General features: G+C 44.4%; 1 protein-coding gene and 1 pseudogene across 2 annotated transcripts; both read left to right on the top strand.

Annotated features, from left to right (window-relative positions):
* Positions 1–4,020: 4,020 nt before the first annotated feature.
* On the top strand, positions 4,021–4,641 carry LOC114689244 (annotated as a pseudogene).
* Positions 4,642–7,120: 2,479 nt separating this feature from the next.
* On the top strand, positions 7,121–23,565 carry LOC114689245 (uncharacterized protein C2orf78 homolog). Of its 2 annotated transcripts, XR_005090601.1 has the most exons (4): positions 7,121–13,795; positions 15,199–15,960; positions 17,183–19,966; positions 21,356–23,565. XR_005090601.1 is itself a non-coding variant. In XM_037201836.1 (3 exons), the coding sequence occupies exons 1-3, from the start codon at positions 13,789–13,791 to the stop codon at positions 19,063–19,065; spliced, it is 2,652 nt and encodes an 883-aa protein (XP_037057731.1). In that variant the 5' UTR covers positions 7,121–13,788; the 3' UTR covers positions 19,066–20,191. The 2 variants fall into 2 exon arrangements, 1 of the variants encoding a protein (XP_037057731.1); XM_037201836.1 differs by lacking the exon at positions 21,356–23,565 and having other exon boundaries at positions 17,183–20,191.
* The last annotated feature ends 500 nt before the right edge of the window (positions 23,566–24,065 follow it).

Below are 24,065 nucleotides of genomic sequence, written 5' to 3'. Positions count from 1 at the left end.
TATTATGGCTGGGTCTCGGGCAGATGGGTGTGGGGCAGAGCATGGAGATTGTAGGGTCTGCCAGGGGTCTTGGAGAAGGGGAGCCTTCCCAGTGGGGTTGGAGATGATCCTGCCGGATGGCCAGAACCTGGGGCCAAGTTGGGCAGGTCTTCCCTGGAATGACTAGTGCCCAGGGATGGGATCTAGGCTGAGCCCAGGCACTCACCTCTTGTCCAGATGGGAGTTCCGGGACAGGAAGGGAGCTGGGGGCTGGTCTCTAAGTCTCAGGAAATGGCTGGGTTCTCCGCGGATGGGTGTGGTGGCAGGGAGTAGAGATTGCAGAGTCTGCCAGCGGTCTTGGAAAAGGGGAGCCTTCCCAGTGGGGTGGAGAGGATCCTGCCCAATTGCCAGAACCTGGGGCCAAGTTAGCATGTCTTCCCAGAATGCCTGGTGCCCAAAGATGGGATCTAGGCTGAGCCAGGCACTCACCTCTTGTCCAGATGGGAGGTCTCATTAATTCTTTTTAGCATTTTGGATCTAATTTTAGGGCCAGGGTATATTCTTTCATTGGATCTGAATCAAGGGACAAAGTGTGTTTCTTTTGCTCTGGTATCAGGGCCACTGTATGCTTCTTAGGTTCTGTGTTGAGGGCTAAAGTGTTTCTTCCACTAGCATAGGTCTCAGGGCCAGGGTGTGTTTCTCGCACTAGCTCTGATTTCTGGGTCAGAATGGATTTCTTTGATTGACCCCATTTCCTTACATGGCTCCTCACAGGAATCTACAAACCTGCCATCTCATCATTTTTCCCACTGTCCTCTTGCTTCCTACAGAAAATTTCCAAAGTGCACCTTTCTTTGGGACAGAATGTGCTCTGCAGCCCTCTGTGCCTGTGCTGAGTAATGCCATACCCTTAGCAAGAAATGTGTGCAACTTCTCCAGGGTCTCCACCCCAGCTGTGAGTGCAGCATGGCTCCTGTCATCAGACTCCAGCTCTTGTTGCCAGCAGCTCATGGACAGTGCTTACCCCTATCTACCAGCTGGCATGACCATGGTGACTGTGTTGACTGACCGGTGTCTACCTTGGCACTCTCCTATCCAGGTGTTCTCCAGTGGGAACCCATAGGAAGCACTGACAGAAGGAAAGCTGTGTGGTGATATTGTATTTGTGCTGAAATGTGATATTTTATTTGTAGGTTAATAAATAAAGTTTACATATAGATCAGAGGTCACAGACAGCTATAAACAGAAGTCATGCAGTGGTGGCACATGTCCTTAATCTGATCACAAGCAGACAGAGTCTCTGTGTGTTCCATGACACAACCAAGCATGGTGACACATGCCTTTAATCCCACTACCAACCATAGAGACCTGGAGGTCTGTATAGAGAGGCAGTGATGAGAAAGTGAGGTTGCTGTGTTAAGAGCCAATGAAAAGGCAAAACAGCAAAGCAATCAAGGTACAGATTACACAGAAAGGATCTCTTGAGAAGCTACAGCGATGTAGTGAGCTAAGGTTAATTGGTGGCTATCACTCTGATCACTTTGGCTTTTACCCCTGTATTTGGCTCTGTGTTTCTTATTTAATAAGACTGTTTAGAAATTTGTCTACATTTGACACCCATCCTGGGGCTATGTTGAGTCTCATGACCATGATGATATATGGATAGGAGAAGCAATTACAAAAGTTTTGAGGAAACATGTCATATGTTTTGGGTGTGGAAAAGAAGGTCACTTGAAAAGGGAATGTAAACAGAGCATTCCTAGAAAGAAGGTTTATTCAGCGGCGGGTGGCGCACGCCTTTAATCCAGCACTCGGAGCAGAGCCAGGCGGATCTCTGTGAGTTCGAGCAGCCTGGTCTACCAAGTGATTCAGGAAAGGCGCAAAGCTACACAGAGAAACCCTGTCTCGAAAAACCAAAAAAAAAAAAAAAAGAAAGAAAGAAGGTTTATTCAAGGAACAATGACAACAGAATACCCCTCCCTTCTGGATTATGCAGAAGGTGTGGTAAGGGTAAACATAGAACCAATGAATGCAGATCAACAAGGGACAAATAAGGTAATCCTTTGCCTCAGTCCTCAGGAAACTCCCAGAGGGGCCTCATGCAGGCCCCATAGAAAATTCATTTCAGACCTTACTGCCATCATAGAAGAAACCCCTTCTCAGAGCAATTAAATAACCAAATGCGTATTGGAATAAACCAGGCTGCATGGGGTGATAGAACAGTGGAGGCAGAGAGAATAGAAAATTCAGGAGAAACCACAAAGCTAATTTTTTGGCAAAATTTTATAAATGAACAAAGACCAAATTAAAAATACGAATAAATGCCATTTTGGATGGTTTGGTAGACATGGTGCAGATGTGACAATAATTGCAACCAGAATTTTGGCATCCAAATTGGCCACTTCAGGAGGTAAATGTTCAGCTGTTACGGATTGGAACATTATCTCAAGTGAAACAAAGCACAAAATTGCTTGAATGTATATGTCCTGAAGGACAGAGAGGAAAATGAAAACCATTAGTGGTTAATATAGCTATGAACTTTTGTGGCCATGATCTCTTACAACAATGAAAAACTCAGATTAACATTCCTCTGAAAACAGGACAGGGAATGTTCACCAGGAACAACTGAGTAGTTACTAAGTGTCTGTAAACCGAGGTGGTACCATTGCTACTCAAGCACAGCTCATAGGAATACATGGCCAACTACTGAAGGAACCTGACGATTGATGAGCACTGAAAGGATGGGATCATCTCACTTACCAGGTACTGACTCCTTCCTTGACTCTTTTTCAGTGGTGGAAATGGAGACAGCCTGCAGATTGACACCTTCAGGCCTGACACTCTGTCTGCTGCAGAGTCCTGACTGGTGCAAAGTCTGCACCCAGGCTACCCAGATGAAGATACCACCTGTTGATGGGGACAGGTCATTAACTGCCCTCATTCACAGTCCTTCAGAATTCCTTCCTTGCCTCCAGCTCAAAGTCTGGAATAAACAGAGAATAACAATGTGGAAGAGATGACTGCTGAGCAATCAAAGCTACTGAATGCCTATGAGGGCAGTACAGAAAACCAAGGTTCATCCTTCCTCCTTTAGCACACCCAACATGCAGCAGCCCTGAACTACATTGATGCTGAGAGACTAAGGCAGAACCGATCTTCTGATAATGCCATTTTGGGAAGCAATAGCCTTGGTCTAGAATAGACTGGGTCTTTGCAGAGTGTCATGGTCTCAAGCATTGACTTAGAAGACATGAATACAGTGTGTCAGATATTCAACTTCCCCAAATCTTAAACTCCCTCACTGACTAGACCACTGGGAAAATACCACAGCAATCATTCCAAGGACTCCATAGTCATCAAGAGGGATTAGGTTCAAAATGCTCCAGCATCATAGTGACTCCATGAACCCGTGAGCAAGAAAGACCAGAAATTATCTCATCTGCTAGATGGAGCTCTTCAGGCCAAATCCAGCACCAGGACCTGGTGAGGGAGAAGAGGCTAGAGCCAATGCTGGGCTAGTGAAGGGGTTATTGACAACATGAACTAACAAACATTGGAGGGCAAAGCTCAGAAAGCCATACCCAGCCGTGCCCAGCAGAGCTAGGGTGCAGGGCAAGACAAGACTAAGAGATCCAGAGAAAACAACTGCAAGAAAACAGAGAGCTTAAGCCATGAAGTCACAGAGTCAAGACAGAAGAATACCATACATTCCCAAGAACCAGAGGAAGACAAATATACATGAGCTCAGCCACAACAGCTTAAAGCCTCGAACTCACCTCGGAAAACATGCTAGAATCCATGCAAGTCCTTCACCCACTGGAAAGAAGAGTGAGAAAAAAACTGGCAATCTCATCTCCCAGGCTCGGCTAAATTTCAAGCAGCAACAAAGATCCCAGGACAGGCCCAGCCACCACTCACTTCTGGATGTGCCATGTGATGGCCGAGGCCTGTGTAAAACGCCAAGCAATGCTCAGAGAACAGAGAGAAATGCTTACAAGGAGTCGTCTCTCCATCCCGCTATGAGCTGCCCCACCTGGCAAGGTCAATTTAGTACCTCTAGCTTTTCCAGCCCTAGACATGACACAAGCAAGACTGTTTCTACAAAGCCTCTCTCCCTGGCTTCACACAGGCCCCTGCACTGTACCCTGTGAGACTCATTCTAACTCAGCTCAGTCTACCACACTCAAGCCATCTAAACCAGCTCCTGCCAGCACTTCTTTGATGGCCTCTGACAAGCCAGTTCTGCCTATTGCTACCAGTGCCACACGAGATAACATAACCAACCCCATCCAGTCTTGCACTGGGCCTCAGCCAGCTGTCTCTAGGCCAGTATCCTACAGGGCATCATCTCACCCTTCACTACAGAGGGAGCTTGCCTCTGCTGACAAGAACAAGGCCCCATCACCTCCCAAACCTCAAATCCAACATCTGCTGCAAGACTTCAGCCACCAACCAATTCCATGGAGGAATGTCCACATTCCAGGGCCAGTCATCTCACAGCCCATCACAGAAGAGCAGAGGCCAGAGAGGGAGGCCATGAAGAGGCGGGCTCAACAGGAGAGAGAAAATGCCGCCAAGTACACCTCTCTGGGAAAACCGCAGCTCTTCCTTCAGAGGCAGAAGGATATGGATATTTCCAGATATTTTGGCTATGTCATGTAAGGCTGGCCTAGCACTTTGGAATACAGTATTCTTCAACATAGAGAAGGTGAGATAAGGAGACATATATACATGCATACATTGGATATAAAGACTTGGTAATAAGTGTAGATATGTAGGTATGTATGAGTTAAGGTGAATAATATGTAGATCCAGGATTTACACATAATTGTCAAACATAGTTTCATTACTTGTAAATATCTGAAGACACTAAAAGTGTCTGGAGAAACTAAAGTCTGTTATATTTTATCCATGAGTAAGTATATATAGAGGGTTTGATGGTTTCTTCGTACCTTAGCTGTTATTCATTTATGTCGTCGAAGTAGTAATATAAGTTATATAAATATATCATATGATATAAATCCTGGTAGTGTTATTTAAGGTAAAAGTAATTAGCCAAAAACTGTAGTGGTAATACAATAATACTCCTTGACTTTTACTTTTAGGTAAAATAAAAGTCTTTGAACTTGGTGTGTTTCCTATAATGTATTCTGTGATAGTAAATACACTCCTGTTCTTACCACACTTCCTCCCATTTGAAACACTCACCACAGCACTTTAATATTTACTAGTCTGGGACAGAGCTCCTCCTGAAATTTCATGAAATGAAATACAGGAGTCCATGTGCACACTATCAAGCACCACCATAAAGAGAAAATAGACAAGGTTGACCAATTTCCTGACTTGGGCATCATTTGATTACTCTTTGTCTCAAGTTGTATCCATCTTTGAAATCACCCATTAATGCTTAATTTTGTGTTTGTGTGTTTGTATATCCTCTACCTGAATTCCCGTGGAACACATGTGTGGAGTGCCCACAGAGGCAAGAAGAGGCCATCAGACCTCTGAGGTCTGGAATTAAGAGAGATTGAAAGCGTCCAGGAGGTGTTCTGAAGTAAGCCTGTGGATACTGTAAGAAAAGCCAGTGTTCTTATCTACTGAGCCGTCTCATGAGCCTGTGTTGAATCCACATACTGCAAACAAAATAACTTCATTTTCTGTATGGCTGAAAAGACTTTCTCGTTCAACGAACATCCCACTCTCTTCACCCATGGCCATGCTGTTGGACACCATGCTTGGTTCCCTAATATTCTTGAAACGGTGCTACAGTCAACCTTGATGGGCAAGTACCTCACTAATATATTGAGTTCTTTCTTTGGAAAGGCATATATGAACCATGCGCTGGGCCAGGTTTTGGCTTTTGGAGGTTCCTCCACACTGGCATCCAATCAGGCTGGAAAACTTTCCATCCTCTCCAGCATTCCATAGCATTCCTTTTTGCGAACTCTCTCAGGGTGCTGTCATTTCTTTTCTAGTTGGCCTTGGATGGCATCTAGGATTTCTCTACGCATTTCCTGATTCTCCTCAATCTAACCATTGTATGTCTCACTCTCTCTGAAGAAATCAGGAGGACTGTCTTTCTCTTTGCACTGTACTACCTGGTTGCCTTCTTTCTTATGATATATGCATTTTATCTAATTCTAAATAATCTCATAATAATCTTCTTACTGGTAGCAATAGCAAGATGTCCTCCTCTTCTCTAGACTATCTCTCAAATAACTGTTTCTTTTTTTCTGGATCAAATGCTTTACTTCCTGCAAGACCATCTGTCAACTACAGCCAGATTTTTGAGTGCCCATGTGTTGCTCCATTCTGCCTGTCTGTGAACATTCAACACTTTGGCACACTCTGTGCTCTAACATTATCAGGGATACTCACACTATTGCCTCTGAGGCATTTGGCACTTCTTTGAGAGGTGACACACAGGAAATATAACAATGATTTGTTACTTTGCTTTTAGTTTCTGAGACAGGTTCTCTCTCCATAACCTGCATGTTCAGGAACTAACTATGTTGATCAGGCTAGCCTTGAATTCACAAACATCAGCCTGCCTCTACTCTAACACTATCTCTGCTCTGCCTATGACTCTGCCTCTGCAATTACCCTGCCCTGACCCTGCCCTGCCCTAACTCAAGAGTGTTGAGACGAAAAGTACAATCCACAAACAAATAGAATCAAGTTTCTTTCTATCTATGTGCATATCCAGTTTCCCAGCATGACTGGATGAAGAGGTCATGTGAAGCCAAGTGCATTTTTCTTATCTACTAAAATCTGAATATCTGTATATCTGTAGCCATGCAGAGATCCTAAGAATGTCATCCACTGTTGTAGACCTAAGTGCAGAGTGCACTGAAAGTGACATCCACTTACCAGTACTGACTTCTTCCTTGACTCTTTTCAGTGGTGCAAACGCAGACTCCCTGGAATCACACCTCAAGCCAGAGACTCTGTCAGCTGCAGAATGAACTCTGCTACTCCTACACCCTGGATTACAGATGAGGACACCACCTGTTAATGGCACAAGTCATGAACTACCCTCACCACAACCTTCAGAATCCTAGCATTGCCACAAGCTCCATGCCTGGAACAAACAGAGAATGACAACCTGCATGAGATGGCAGCAAATCTGTCAGTGCTCTGGATGCCTATGAGTGCATGAAAGAACACCAAGACCCATCTCTACTCTCTTTAACATACCCTGACATGCAGCATCCCTTGCACTTCACTGATGCAGGGAGCCTAGGGCAGAAGCTTGCTTCTGACAATGCCACATTGGGAAGCAGCAGTCTTGGTCAGGATGAGCCTGGGACATGCACAGTGTGTTGGTCTCCAGCATGGACTTTGCAGACATGACTACACTGGTGGCAGAATTTCACCTCCCCAAATGTTCAACCCACTCTCTGAACTGAACCAATTCCAGGTTCTCACAGCCACCCAATGCAGAGACTCCATCGTCATCAGGAGCGATTCACACCCTTAAACCAGGTGAAGAGGTAGGAAGAGAAAAGCCCTCATCTGATTGATGGAGATTCTCTGGCCAGAATCTAGTATCAGGACCTGGTGGAGGGACAGAGCCTGGGAACAGTGCTGTGGCTAGAGAAGGTGATATTGACATCATCACCCAGTATATAGAGGGCAAAGCTCAGAAAGCCACACTCTGCAGACCCAGCAGACCTAGGAATCATAGAAGACAAGACCAAGAGTACTAGAGAAATCAACTCCAAGAAAGCTGAGGGAGCTGATGCTATGAAGTCACAGAGTCAAGACAGAAGACAAGCCCACTGTCCTCAACAACAACAACAAGATCAATCCACCTGAGCTCAACCCTGATGGCTTTGACAAGCTTCAAAACCACCTCAGCGAGCACATGCTGGAGTCTGTGAAGGTCTGTCACTCACTGTGGAAGAAGGGTGAGAGGGAAACTGGCATCTCCTGAACCTTGAACTCTTTGTGCCACTCTGTGCTCTAATCGTAACAGAGTTGGTTACACTTTAGCCTCTGGGGCAATTGCCATTTTCTTTATCCAGGATTACATATAGCAAGCAGAATTCATTTATTTATTAACTCACTTTTCGTTTCTTGAATTGGGACCCACTCCATACCCAGCATCTCCTAGAACTGACTACATGGAACAGGCACTCACTGAACTCAAAAAGATCTGCCTGCTTCCCCCTCTGCAACAACCTCCAACTCAGCCTCTGCCTCCCCTACAGCCTCCACATCTGCACACTCCTAGGCCACTGTCTCAAGTGTGCTGGGACGAAAGGAATTCTCCAACCAGCAAGGTGGAATCAACGTTTTTTTTTTTTCTTTTTTTTTTTTCTGTACCCGTGGATAACCACATTTCAGTGCATGACTTGATGAAGAGTCCATGTGTACTCCAGGGTACATTTTTGGTACATACCTAAACTCCAAAGAGACTAAGCCACATGTTTTTACAAATGCAACTTAACTCAGATTCATTTTTCCCCTGACAATCTGTCTTGTTTCAGTTGTAGGCTCTACTTGTTACAATGCCCTTGAAGCACTGACCTCATATGAGGTGTGCTCATGCTATCCTGGGTATTTTCTCCTTTTGTATTAAAGTTATGATTGCTTTTCTACTTCTAAGTAGTGGGGAATCTCAGAAATTTTATTCACCCTCTCCATAGAGACTCAAGGTGCAACTTTCTTCACAATATCTAACTCCCAACTACAGTGTATGTCCAACATTGTTCGTTCTAACAAGGGCTAAGTCCAGTCTAACTCACCTAGAAAATATTAACAAACCTAGCATGAAAAGATCCTACTACGTGAATGCAATGATCCTCACAGGGACAAATTTGAGTACAGCAGAATGATGGAAAGCAATGGCTTAGGGAGGCCTCTGGTTTTATCACTCTCTGTGTGTGGCTTAATGACAGCTTTGACCACTGCCATCAGACTACTGTGTTCATCTTATACATTAGGAGCAGTAGAAACACATTTGGATGGATATCTCCTAATCTTGGTATTATTATTTTAAACTTTATGTATTCAAACTAAGGGTCTTGTAAAATAATCCTTATTAAAGAAACTCAGGAAGCACTTTTGATATTAAAGCAATTCACACAATGCTGTACCTGTATTGAATCCTCAATATCATTATTTCTCATTGTACTATTCACTGAACATGATTTTTTAAAACTATATATTGTACACTGAGCCCAGTAACTTTGTGACCAAGGCCTACCCATTCCTTAACTCTCACCAAAATCTTAGGCATTGTTCTCATGCTCAACAGCATTGCCTTCAGTGTCAGGAATGGAACATGTAGGTGTGTGTAATCTCCCATCCATATAGCGAGACAGCATCGGGAGATATTTGTCTGGGACTGGATACATATGGTATAAAATGATTATCCCGAGTTACAAGAACTCTCCTGCAATCACCTTGACTACACCCATCACTTTAGCTGAAATGGTTTTGTTGTGTGTAGACATCACATATTCCTTATCCATTGCTCTGTTATTGGACAGCAAGATCAGGTAATATAGATATTCCTGAAAACACCTGCCATCTATACTCATGTGCAAAGCAATAACATGTTCAATTGCTTGGAATAGTAGGGATGGAAATTGAGATAGATCTGGTATTGGTGTTTAAAGTGACTCCATACTGAAATAGAGAGAGAGTAGAATACTTCACATTATCTCCACCAACTTATTGGTGTTTCCTGTGGAAGCAATACTTGGAAGCCCCCTACTTTCAGTTAACTCTCCAATTCTATTCTCTAGCATCAAGAAAGACCATTTTCCCGTGGGCCTGGTGTTCACATTCAATTAATGTCTAGAATGACAAGTCAAGTTTGCATGAACCTCCATGGCTCCTTCTACTATGTACAGTTAAGCTTCACAGCCACAGACCTGTCTATCACTGCATCCATCTCTTCAATTACTTTCAAAGTTCTCCATCCATCTGATCATCCATAACAATGGGATGTTCACTTGATTTTGGAACAGAAAGCCATGCTACACTATTCTACCCTAGTGCTCTAGCTCTCAATTCCATTGGGCTCCTACTGGCAGGACAATCCCTGAGCTTTGGATGGACTGCTTTGTGCATGATCCATTTCTGAGTACCAGCCGGCCATCTCACCACAACAGCAGCCACTGAGTCTCAGCAGCCTAAACAATGACAGCTCTCTCCAGCAGCAACAGAAACAATGCCAAAGGAAGGCCAGCAAAGAGTCAGACTGTAACAGTTACAGCTGCACCTGAAACTACATTAATCTCCTGCAAAACCACAAGGGTTTAGAAGGGAAACATAGAGACCCAACTATTCCAGTCAACAAAACAATAGCAGTTGTCTTCCCTCTAGACCTGGAACTCCTCCATCAATGGAGATTTTGTGGTGGGTTGCAGTACACGACACGAATTTTCTTCTGTGCAGGTGTACACATATCAAATTGGAGAGTTGTTTAAATTATAGCTATCAACTCTGCTTTCGCCTTACCAGTGTACACATCTCTCTTGACATTTTAATATGTGGGAGAGACAGCTGACATCCTAATAGCACAAATCCAGACAATTCTCCCCAAAAATGATGGAAGAGCCTGGCTTGTTCTATGAAAGCCAGCCTGCTATCAGGAGGGGGTTCCAGCTTGGGGCTAATCTGACTCCTTCATAGCCTGCTACTCAATCAGTTTGGTGCTATTCTACGTTTGGCTCAATAACTTAAACGGGAATGAAATACTTTTCATATTCTGGGAAGTCGTAAGGATATTCTTGGCCAACATCTCCTGAGGCTTAAGCCCCATCTTAGCCGTTAGCATTTAGCAGGAATATGTCTTCAGGAAGTGCCATTTTTCACCCATGCAGGATACCATCTTTCAAATTATTTAACTTACATTTATTTTCCTGGAGATCCTGTCCCAAAGTTTTATTTTACCATATTTATGTGTTACCTCTTGAAAGCCTTTTCTTTTCTACGAGCAACAGAAAGATAGTAGGAACTGACAATTGGGGACTTGGAAAAGAATTAGAAGGAGTAGAGGGTTCAGAAACTAAAACCACTCTAGGTTGTTAGAGAAAATAAGTTCATTATGACACTGAAAGAAAAATAATGTGCAAATGTTAAAAAAATAGAAAACACTGAAATAATGGGAATTAAACACAGAACACAGTTCTATCTATCTATCTATCTATCTATCTATCTATCTATCCATCTCTCTTATCTATGGATCTCTCATTTTTGCTCCCCTCTAAGACTTCTCAGTAACACAGGCCCAGTGATGTTCTACTCACCTGGGTCTAGGCTGCTAAAAGAACACACTTATTTTTCAGAATGGTCTACAACCAGGAGCCTGGATGAACCTTCCAAATTTCAGTCATTATCACTTGGAATGTGTCACATTATCTAACAGGTGGTCAGTCATGAAGGAAACTGGAAGGGTGAAAGACAAAGGCAGCCTACAGGCCTATGAGAAAATATAATCTTATTGCAGAGCTTTGCCAAGCACTACAAAACATGAAACAATCTGCATGGAGGAACAGTTCTACTGAGCTGGGCGTGTAGCTGCAAGCTACAGCACTAGCTCAGTGTAAAGGAGGTCCCAAGGGAAAGTGCTCACAGCTCATGTGAATGCAGAAGGAGGGCTAAACAGGCTCCAGGGTCATTTTCAATGAGGACTGACAGACAGACACTGTCATAGTAGTGCTTGTTGAGGCAGTTAGAATAAGAAAGGTATATAAATGCACACTACACCCATGCCATAAGACAGTCTATGAACCCACCAGTGAGTGCCCAAGGAGAATGATAACCTAAACCAAAGTGAGGAAACACACAAGATTTACCCATATTTAAACAAAATATCAAATTCCTGTCTGTGTTATACACTGAGATGGGAAATGGGTTGTTCTTTTTTCAAATATAAAGCAAAATTGTAGGATAAAAGAACCAGCCAAATAAACCCTCCCTATCCCTGAAACCAGGGTGAAAACGGTAAAAAGGGCCTGTGAAAGAAACACACTTTGTCCCTGAAACCAAAATCAAAGAAACACACTCTGCCCCTGACCCACTCAGCACAAAAACCAACCAATCCCTGAGCAGGGAAACCTACAAAACATAATCAAACCAATCTCTGGGTTTGTCCAAACTCAGGGATTGGAATCTGAGCAATTCTTACCCTGCAATGCTTCAACCTGGAAAAACTCCCCCACTAAGAAACCCTACATAATCCCTGTACCTGTTTATTTGGTAACTGCCTTTTATTCTTCCTGGAAGAGGCAGCCACCCTCCTGGATTCTTCCCCTCCAATAAATCTCTTGAATGGGGTTTGGGTGAGACCTTCTTTTGTCAGAAGGGAGCAGAGCAGAAGGGGAACAGTAGACACACAGGAGCAGAGCAGAGCAGAAGAGTTAACACTTTCCCTGGGGAAACCTTCCCCTAACAAAGCAAAGTGGTTTCACTGGGGAAAACTTTCCCTGGAGCAGGGAGGTAAGCGACTATGCTTAAGTCAACTTTGTGCTATTCCTTGGTTCTCAACAGCCAGGATCCCTTTCCAACCAGCTGCCACACTTACAAAAACACCTACATTGCTTTTTTCATGTAATCCACCGCCACATACCAACAAATGCCTTCCTGCTCAAGGTGTTCCAGTCCATACTTAGACCTTTCTCAGAAAAAAGCATGGCAGAGAATGCTAGAGCCCAGGATTCTGCAGAGACTGTTGCCAGGAGGAAGAAGGTTCAGTAACTGTCACACTCATTATACTTGTGGATGAAGAGAGAAGGTGGCCAGACTCAATGACTAACAACCTCAATACTGTAAGAAGGGAGGCAAGATACAAAGAATGCCCATGTGTCTGACACCAGAGTGAAATACAAGATGAGCACCCAAACAACAGAGGTTACCCTTCAAGTGCTTGCTACAACCAGCAGCATCCAATTACAAGCATCTTCACGATGACCAGAAGATCACTGCTTCTGGAAGTTCACCATGATACTTCCCACCATTTTAAGGATACAGGTTCTCCCTAGTCCAAGAATCAAACCCTACCAAGAAGTGATGAAAAGCAGAGAAGAGAGATGTGAGTCTTGCCTGGGGCCACACAGAATAAGGAAGGCATCTAGGAGAAGACACCCAAAGAGATTATTCTTGGAGTTCATCATCCAAAGTGCTCTCAATACACTCAACTCTGTCCTTTAACACAGTCACAATGGAGCCTTTGATCTCTTCCTTGGGTCATGGGCTGATGATGACGGCTCATAAACCAGATCAACGGATACAGTTTCTCAACCGAGGTCCCTCCTCCCACGCCAACCTCTCCTTCCTGCCCAAGGGGACTGACTGGATGTACAGTGTATGCTGAAAGCATACTCACTCCTGGAAGGTGACACCTCATAGGAACAACAGACACAGCTTCATCGATGAACGTTATAAGAAGCTCTGCCAATATCCTGGACTAAACCTCCTGAGAGGGTAACTTCCATGGCAGGATTGCCTCCTTTCACTAGCACACACCTCAGCCTGCATGGCTACTGTTAGTCTCCTGGCATCCTCTCCAACCAATCCCACCTGTTAGCTCAGAATCCGACCTTCCCATTGGCTGCTGCCCCGTTTATGACATCATTCGCCCTTCAACCCAACCTACCAACCCTGGTAGGTTCTTGGGGTTGCCACGGTGATGCCTGTAAACAAATTTGGATCATCACAGGTCACCTGTGACCAGTGACCAGTAAGTGCTGTCTGATACTGGACACACTTGCCACTCTGGTCAGCTGATCAGACAAGGACAAACAATTCTCTTGCTCCATTGTACTGTGGATTGCTGATACTCTCACCCCAACCATGGCAGGTAAGGAAAGAAATTTTAAAACATTAAAAAAATAAGGGATCACTTCTCCCTTATTTTTTACTATACTTTTAAATTTTTGTGTAATGGGTATACTGTTGATGCTGATAGAGATATCTGGAATTGAATGTCACATTTAGATTTGGTTCTTACTGAGGCTGGAAAACATGGACCTAAAAGAAGACAAACTGCAGAGATGACCCTGGATGTACACAATGGTAGTTTGGAACTAATGTTACAGATAACCACAGAGTAAATAAAAAGGCACAAGACATTGTCATATCCCAACCCATTACTATGCAGCCACACTGTTGAGATTAGTCTAGGTAAAGGTTTCCTGTCACATATAGAAAACAATATCCAGCTCTAGGCCCTGGCTCCTACCCTCTATCCAGCCCATCTTCCACAGCATTCTCCTCATCTTTTGGTAGGGTTGGATGTTATCAACATGGGCTGGCTACTCCACAGTCAGTTGTTCTCTGGACAAGAACTGACACACCAGTGTGTGCACGGATTCTCACAAGGATTCCCAACTAGGAGAGTTACTAGAAATTAACAATTACTGTGGAAGGGTTCATTGAAGAATCAATGTAACCAACTTTTAATTAAGAAACAATCTTATTCAGAGATGAACCCCACGCTACATTAGAAATCCCAAACTGTCGCTTGAAACATAGGCACTCAACATGAAATGTTATCCGCAGGTTGTATTCATGTAGTCATATTGGATGTGTGCTGAATTTATATTAAAAAATAACAAGTAGTGACTTACATAAAAAGTATTGGGGAACAGGATCTAGATGACAAGGGATTCTTAGCTAAATACAGTTCTTATCTATGAAAGTGCTGATCCATCATTTCATTAAGAAAGCTCAGAATAGAACCAAGCCTGGTGGACATGGAAGGAACCTACAATGCCAGCACTCTGATGCAGAGACAGGCCAGTCTGTGTGATTTCAAGGCCAGACAGATCTAGGTAGAGACTCTCTCTCTGTCTACATTGAGGAAGGTCTGCACAGAACAGAACAAAGGCACAGGCATGAGAAGCTGTCTAAGGTTCTCCTACTTTAAACACTTCTGTTCTGGGACACAGGTGTGAGGCAGTGCCACAGCAGGAATCAGAACAAGACAAAGCAGAGTAAAGAAGGCTGTTGTCTAGTCAGAGCAAGAGTCAACGTGGATCAACTAGGAAGTCCATGCCAACACAGGAAGAACAGGCAGCTCACTAAATGAGTGCCATCCTATCCTTTACCAAGAATCATTCTGAACCATTTGTGTGGGATAGGTGAGGAAAAATGGGTCTCAGACTCTCCCAGACTGTACAAACGGGAGATAACAAAGATCTTCAAGGGAAGCCACACAGATTCCATCTCACCCTCTTCCCATTTTCCTCTTGCTTCCTACAGAAAATTTCCAACGTGCGCCTTTCTTTGGGACAGAATGTGCTCTGCAGCCCTCTGTACCTGAGCTGAGGAATGCCATGCCCTTAGCAGGAAGTGTGTGCAACTTCTCCAGGGTCTCCACCCCAGCTGTGAGTGCAGCATGGCTCCTGCCATCAGACTCCAGCACTTGTTGCCAGCAGCTCATGGACAGTGCCTACTTCTACCTACCAGCTGGCATGACCATGGTAACTGCGCTGACTGACCAGGGCCAGACCTCTGCCTCACCACTCTCCTATCCAGGTGTTCTCCAATGTGGTCCCATGGGAAACATTGACCACAGGGGAGCTGCACTCCAGGACTTCACTGTAACTGTCATTGACCAGAATACCACATTCTCCTCCATCTCTAGGACAGCCCTGGGTGATAATATTTTAGATCCCAATGCCTTAGTCCTCTCCTATCCAACACTTTCTGCCAGCTTTTTTCAGGCCACACCACCACAGGTACCAAATCAAGGATACAACCTGGCACCTTCCTACCTGGAGGGCAGCCAGGTCTATTACAATGAATTCAACAGCCTAGGCCCTCTGATGCCTGGAGAACTCGGGCAGTGCCTGCAGGCCTGTGGCTCTGTGTCCTACTCTGGAGGTCAGGCCTCTGCCCTGCAACCAGAGATGGTGATGATGCCAAAGGAGATTCAGTCAACAAATGTCCAAACACCCTTCTCCACCTCTGCCATCTACTATCCCACACCTGTTCAAGACATGCCAGACACCAGTCTTCAAGGTGAGTAGAGCCAAGAGGGAGGACTTGAGATCAGCACTCAAAGCAGACACAGCTCAAACTTTCAGGAGTGGATGTCCTCAGGGAGGAAAAATGGGAGTCCTGTTGGCCTGGCTCACTATCCCCATCTTCAGTCTCTGTAATGACTGACAATGCAGGGCAATGAGTGGCATCCATCCTTCATTAAGACATGTCCAAGGACACCAGCACAGACACACGTCACTGACCTAGCTAATCAGTCCCATGCACCATTCACAGCAATCGCCTCCTTCCTAATCTATTCCTCGGAGCTGTAGAGGACACCAAGACCTTTCTGTTTATTTTCTCTCACTTGAATTCTGATTCTAGAGCAATGCAATTCCAAATCTGTCCTAGAAGTATTACTTGCAGATTCCAAGTGCTGGCCCTGCTGTTCTCTTTCAAACATAAGTACATTGAGAGTCCAGTATACCTGGTGTACCAGAGTACAAGTGCTAAATTGGGCAAAGCTTCTCTCTCATTCTCTCTCTCTCTCTCTCTCTCTCTCTCTCTCTCTCTCTCTCTCTCTCTCTCTCTCCCCTTCTCATTCCCCCTCTCTCTCCAATTTTCTTTTGCTATGGTTATTCAGGCTATACATGATCACTAGGATATTTTCTAAACTACAAAGATAACCCAAGCTAAAGATTTCACCAATATTCAAACCATTAATAATAAGACTGTGAAATGTGGAGCTGGAAGAAATCCAGAGTGGTTGAAAAGATTGCCTTGCAGTAGTGAGAAACTGGATTTGGATATCTGAACCCATTTAGAAACTCAGGCAACAGGGGGAATTTGAGTAATGCCAAGAGTTGCAAAAGAAGGGTAAGTTCTTGAAAATTATGGACCAGACAACCTGCCTGATAGCGAACTTCCACAGAAATGAGGGTCACTCTTTCAAACACAAAAGAAAGGAAAGGGAGGACCACAACCCCAGGGAATTCTGTCACCTCCCCATGATCACTATGCATGCACATGACACACAAACACCGAGGAAAACACAAACATCTGAGAAATGATGATATCACATGGTTACTAGAAATTAGAGAGTGGTCACAAGTCTCCCAACAGAGGTGCTGCCTGTGCTACTCAAGCAGAGCTCATAGGAATGCCTTCCCCACTGCTGTAGGGGTCTGAACACTGAGGAGCACTGAAAAGTGGGGAGCACCTCACTTACCAGGCACTGACTTCTTTTTTGACTCTTTTTCAGTGGTGAAAATGGAGACAGCCCTGGGATTGACAGCTGCAGGCCAGACACTCTGTCTGCTGCAGAGTCCAGACCTCTGCAATGCCTGCATGCAGGATGTTCAGAAGTCACCACCTGTCCATGGGGAGTGGTCATTAACTGCCCCCAGCGACAGTCCTTCAGAATTCCTGCCCTTGCCTCCTGCTCCAATCTTGGAACAAACAGAGAATAACGACTTGGATTTGATGACAGATGATCTATCAACTCCTCTGGATGCCTATGAGGGCATAAAAGAAAACCAAGACCCATCACTTCTCCCTTTAGCACATGCCAACATGCAGCAGGCCCTGAACTACACTGATTCAGGGAACCTAAAACAGAAGCTTTCTCCTGACAATGCCACCTTGGGAAGCAGCAGCCTTGGTCAGGATGAGCCTGGGGTGCTGCAGAGTGCAATGGGCTCCAGCATGGACTTTGCAGACATGACTACACTGGTGGCAGATATTCACCTTCCCAGACTCTTCAACTCAATCACTGATATGAACCCATTCCAAGATCCCACAGCAAGCCAATCCAAAGACATCAGCAGGGATCAGGTCCAGAAAAGCTCCAGCAACATCAGTGTACCTGTGGACCAAGTGAGAAAGAATGGCCAGGAAGCCTCTGAGATGCTAGATGGGTCTCCTCGGGCCACAATCCAGCTCCAGGACCTGGTGAAGGGAGAAGAGGCTGTGGGCATTGCTGGGTCCAGTGAAGGGGCTATTGACAACTTGCCTAAGAACTTGGAGGGCAGAGCCCAGAAAGCCACACCCAGCATGCCCAGCAGAGCTAGGGCTCAGGGGCAAGACAAGACCAAGAGATCCAGAGAAAACAACTGCAAGAAAACAGAGGAGCTTAAGCAGTCAAGGAACAGAGTCAAGGCAGAAGAATACAATACAATACCAAAGAACCAGAGGAAGAGGAATCCACCTGAGCTCAGCCACAACAGCTTTAAAAAGCCTCGAACTCACCTCGGCATGCACATGCTAGAATCCGTGCAAGTCTTTCACCCACTGGGGAAGAAGAATGAGAAGAAAACTGGCATCTCTTCCTCCCGGGCTCGGCCAAACTTCAGCAGCAAAAAAGATCCCAGGACAGGCCCAGCCACCACCTCACTTCTGGATGTGCCATGTAATGGCCGAGGCCCTGGTAAAACCCCAAGCAATGCTCAGAGAACAGAGAGAAATGCTTACAGGGACGGTCGTCCATCTCCATCCCACTATAAGCTGCCCCCACCTGGCAAGGTCAAGTTAGTACCTCTAGCTTTTCCAGCCCTGGACATGCCACAAGCAAGACCTATTTCTACAAAGCCTCTCTCCCTGGCTTCACACAGGGCCCCTGCACTGTACCCTGTGAGACCTCATTCTAACTCAGCTCAGTCTACCACACTCAAGCCATCTAAACCAGCTCCTGCCAGCACTTCTTTGATGGCCTCTGACAAGCCAGTTCTGCCTATTGCTACCAGTGCCACACGAGATAACATAACCAACCCCATCCAGTCTTGCACTGGGACTCAGCCAGCTGTCTCTAGGCCAGTATCCTACAGGGCATCATCTCACCCTTCACTACAGAGGGAGCTTGCCTCTGCTGACAAGAACAAGGCCCCATCACCTCCCAAACCTCAAATCCAACATCTGCTGCAAGACTTCAGCCACCAACCAATTCCATGGAGGAATGTCCACATTCCAGGGCCAGTCATCTCACAGCCCATCACAGAAGAGCAGAGGCCAGAGAGGGAGGCCATGAAGAGGCGGGCTCAACAGGAGAGAGAAAATGCCGCCAAGCACACCTCTCTGGGAAAACCGCAGCTCTTCCTTCAGAGGCAGAAGGATATGGATATTTCCAGATATTTTGGCTATGTCATGTAAGGGCTGGCCTAGCATTTGGAATACAGTATTCTTCAACATAGAGAAGGTGAGATAAGGAGACATATATACATGCATACATTGGATATAAAGACTTGGTAATAAGTGTAGATATGTAGGTATGTATTGAGTTAAGGTGAATAATATGTACATCCCAGGATTTACACATAATTGGTCAAACATAGTTTCATTACTTGTAAATATCTGAAGACACTAAAAGTGTCTGGAGAAACTAAAGTCTGTTATATTTTATCCATGAGTAAGTATATATAGAGGGTTTTGATGGTTTCTTCGTACCTTAGCTGTTATTCATTTATGTCGTCGAAGTAGTAATATAAGTTATATAAATATATCATATGATATAAATCCCTGGTAGTGTTATTTAAGGTAAAAGTAATTAGCCAAAAAACCTGTAGTGGTAATACAATAATACTCCTTGACTTTTACTTTTAGGTAAAATAAAAGTCTTTGAACTTGGTGTGTTTCCTATAATGTATTCTGTGATAGTAAATACACTCCTGTTCTTACCACACTTCCTCCCATTTGGAAACACTCACCACAGCACTTTAATATTTACTAGTCTGGGACAGAGCTCCTCCTGAAATTTCATGAAATGAAATACAGGAGTCCATGTGCACACTATCAAGCACCCACCATAAAGAGAAAATAGACAAGGTTGACCAATTTCCTAACTTGGGCATCATTTGATTACTCTTTGTCTCAAGTTGTATCCATCTTTGAAATCACCCATTAATGCTTAATTTTGTGTTTGTGTGTTTGTATATCCTCTACCTGAATTCCCGTGGAACACATGTGTGGAGTGCCCACAGAGGCAAGAAGAGGCCATCAGACCTCTGAGGTCTGGAATTAAGAGAGATTGAAAGCGTCCAGGAGGTGTTCTGAAGTAAGCCTGTGGATACTGTAAGAAAAGCAAGTGTTCTTATCTACTGAGCCATCTCATGAGCCTGTGTTGAATCCACATACTGCAAACAAAATAACTTCATTTTCTGTATGGCTGAAAAGACTTCTCGTTCAACGAACATCCCACTCTCTTCACCCATGGCCATGCTGTTGGACACCATGCTTGGTTCCCTAATATTCTTGAAACGGTGCTACAGTCAACCCTGATGGGCAAGTACCTCACTAATATATTGAGTTCTTTCTTTGGAAAGGCATATATGAACCATGCGGTGGGCCAGGTTTTGGCTTTTGGAGGTTCCTCCACACTGGCATCCAATCAGGCTGGAAATCTTTCCATCCTCTCCAGCATTCCATAGCATTCCTTTTTGCGAACTCTCTCAGGGGTGGCTGTCATTTCTTTTCTAGTTGGCCTTGGATGGCATCTAGGATTTCTCTACGCATTTCCCTGATTCCTCCTCAATCTGAACCATTGTATGTCCTCACTCTCTCTGAAGAAATCAGGGAGGACTGTCTTTCTCTTTGCACTGTACTACCTGGGTTGCCTTCTTTCTTATGATATATGCATTTTATCTAATTCTAAATAATCTCATAATAATCTTCTTACTGGGGTAGCAATAGCAGAGATGTCCTCCTCTTCTCTAGGACTATCTCTCAAATAACTGTTTCTTTTTTTCTGGGATCAAATGCTTTACTTCCCTGCAAGACCATCTGTCAACTACAGCCAGGATTTCTTGAGTGGCCCATGTGTTGCTCCATTCTGGCCTGTCTGTGAACATTCAACACTTTGGCACACTCTGTGCTCTAACATTATCAGGGATACTCACACTATTGCCTCTGAGGCATTTGGCACTTCTTTGAGAGGGTGACACACAGGAAATATAACCAATTGATTTGTTACTTTGCTTTTAGTTTCTGGAGACAGGTTCTCTCTCCATAACCCTGCATGTTCAGGAACTAACTATGTTGATCAGGCTAGCCTTGAATTCACAAACATCAGCCTGCCTCTACCTCTAACACTATCTCTGCCTCTGCCTATGACTCTGCCTCTGCAATTACCCTGGCCCTGACCCTGGCCCTGGCCCTAACTCAAGAGTGTTGAGACGAAAAGTACAATCCCACAAACAAATAGAATCAAGTTTCTTTCTATCTATGTGCATATCCAGGTTTCCCAGCATGACTGGATGAAGAGGTCATGTGGAAGCCAAGGTGCATTTTTCTTATCTACTAAAAATCTGAATATCTGTATATCTGTAGCCATGGCAGAGATCCTAAGAATGTCATCCAACTGTTGTAGGGACCTAAGTGCAGAGGTGCACTGAAAGGTGCACATCCCACTTACCAGGTACTGACTTCTTCCTTGACTCTTTTTCAGTGGTGCAAACGCAGACTTCCCTGGGAATCACACCTCAAGCCAGAGACTCTGTCAGCTGCAGAATGGAACTCTGCTACTCCTACACCCTGGATTACCAGATGAGGACACCACCTGTTAATGGGCACAAGTCATGAACTACCCTCAACCACAACCTTCAGAATTCCTAGCATTGCCACAAGCTCCATGCCTGGAACAAACAGAGAATGACAACCTGCATGAGATGGCAGCAAATCTGTCAGTGCCTCTGGATGCCTATGAGTGCATGAAAGAACACCAAGACCCATCTCTACTCTCTTTAACATACCCTGACATGCAGCATCCCTTGCACTTCACTGATGCAGGGAGCCTAGGGCAGAAGCTTGCTTCTGACAATGCCACATTGGGAAGCAGCAGTCTTGGTCAGGATGAGCCTGGGACATGCACAGTGTGTTGGTCTCCAGCATGGACTTTGCAGACATGACTACACTGGTGGCAGAATTTCACCTCCCCAAATGTTCAACCCACTCTCTGAACTGAACCAATTCCAGGTTCTCACAGCCACCCAATGCAGAGACTCCATCGTCATCAGGAGCGATTCACACCCTTAAACCAGGTGAAGAGGTAGGAAGAGAAAAGCCCTCATCTGATTGATGGAGATTCTCTGGCCAGAATCTAGTATCAGGACCTGGTGGAGGGACAGAGCCTGGGAACAGTGCTGTGGCTAGAGAAGGTGATATTGACATCATCACCCAGTATATAGAGGGCAAAGCTCAGAAAGCCACACTCTGCAGACCCAGCAGACCTAGGAATCATAGAAGACAACACCAAGAGTACTAGAGAAATCAACTCCAAGAAAGCTGAGGGAGCTGATGCTATGAAGTCACAGAGTCAAGACAGAAGACAAGCCCACTGTCCTCAACAACAACAACAAGATCAATCCACCTGAGCTCAACCCTGATGGCTTTGACAAGCTTCAAAACCACCTCAGTGAGCACATGCTGGAGTCTGTGAAGGTCTGTCACTCACTGTGGAAGAAGGGTGAGAGGGAAACTGGCATCTCCTGAACCTTGAACTCTTTGTGCCACTCTGTGCTCTAATCGTAACAGAGTTGGTTACACTTTAGCCTCTGGGGCAATTGCCATTTTCTTTATCCAGGATTACATATAGCAAGCAGAATTCATTTATTTATTAACTCACTTTTCGTTTCTTGAATTGGGACCCACTCCATACCCAGCATCTCCTAGAACTGACTACATGGAACAGGCACTCACTGAACTCAAAAAGATCTGCCTGCTTCCCCCTCTGCAACAACCTCCAACTCAGCCTCTGCCTCCCCTACAGCCTCCACATCTGCACACTCCTAGGCCACTGTCTCAAGTGTGCTGGGACGAAAGGAATTCTCCAACCAGCAAGGTGGAATCAACGTTTTTTTTTTTTTTTTTTTTTTTTCTGTACCCGTGGATAACCACATTTCAGTGCATGACTTGATGAAGAGTCCATGTGTACTCCAGGGTACATTTTTGGTACATACCTAAACTCCAAAGAGACTAAGCCACATGTTTTTACAAATGCAACTTAACTCAGATTCATTTTTCCCTGACAATCTGTCTTGTTTCAGTTGTAGGCTCTACTTGTTACAATGCCCTTGAAGCACTGACCTCATATGAGGTGTGCTCATGCTATCCTGGGTATTTTCTACTTTTGTATTAAAGTTATGATTGCTTTTCTACTTCTAAGGAGTGGGGAATCTCAGAAATTTTATTCACCCTCTCCATAGAGACTCAAGGTGCAACTTTCTTCACAATATCTAACTCCCAACTACGGTGTATGTCCAACATTGTTCGTTCTAACAAGGGCTAAGTCCAGTCTAACTCACCTAGAAAATATTAACAAACCAGCATGAAAAGATCCTACTACGTGAATGCAATGATCCTCACAGGGACAAATTTGAGTACAGCAGAATGATGGAAAGCAATGGCTTAGGGAGGCCTCTGGTTTTATCACTCTCTGTGTGTGGCTTAATGACAGCTTTGACCACTGCCATCAGACTACTGTGTTCATCTTATACATTAGGAGCAGTAGAAACACATTTGGATGGATATCTTCTAATCTTGGTATTATTATTTTAAACTTTATGTATTCAAACTAAGGGTCTTGTAAAATAATCCTTATTAAAGAAACTCAGGAAGCACTTTTGATATTAAAGCAATTCACACAATGCTGTACCTGTATTGAATCCTCAATATCATTATTTCTCATTGTACTATTCACTGAACATGATTTTTTAAAACTATATATTGTACACTGAGCCCAGTAACTTTGTGACCAAGGCCTACCCATTCCTTAACTCTCACCAAAATCTTAGGCATTGTTCATATGCTCAACAGCATTGCCTTCAGTGTCAGGAATGGAACATGTAGGTGTGTGTAATCTCCCATCCATATAGCGAGACAGCATCGGGAGATATTTGTCTGGGACTGGATACATATGGTATAAAATGATTATCCCGAGTTACAAGAACTCTCCTGCAATCACCTTGACTACACTCATCACTTTAGCTGAAATGGTTTTGTTGTGTGTAGACATCACATATTCCTTATCCATTGCTCTGTTATTGGACAGCAAGATCAGGTAATATAGATATTCCTGAAAACACCTGCCATCTATACTCATGTGCAAAGCAATAACATGTTCAATTGCTTGGAATAGTAGGGATGGAAATTGAGATAGA

Source organism: Peromyscus leucopus, unplaced genomic scaffold (assembly GCF_004664715.2).
Source record: "Peromyscus leucopus breed LL Stock unplaced genomic scaffold, UCI_PerLeu_2.1 scaffold_1600, whole genome shotgun sequence".
NCBI classification, from domain to species: Eukaryota; Metazoa; Chordata; class Mammalia; order Rodentia; family Cricetidae; genus Peromyscus; species Peromyscus leucopus.
This window is presented reverse-complemented; position numbering and strand designations above follow the sequence as displayed.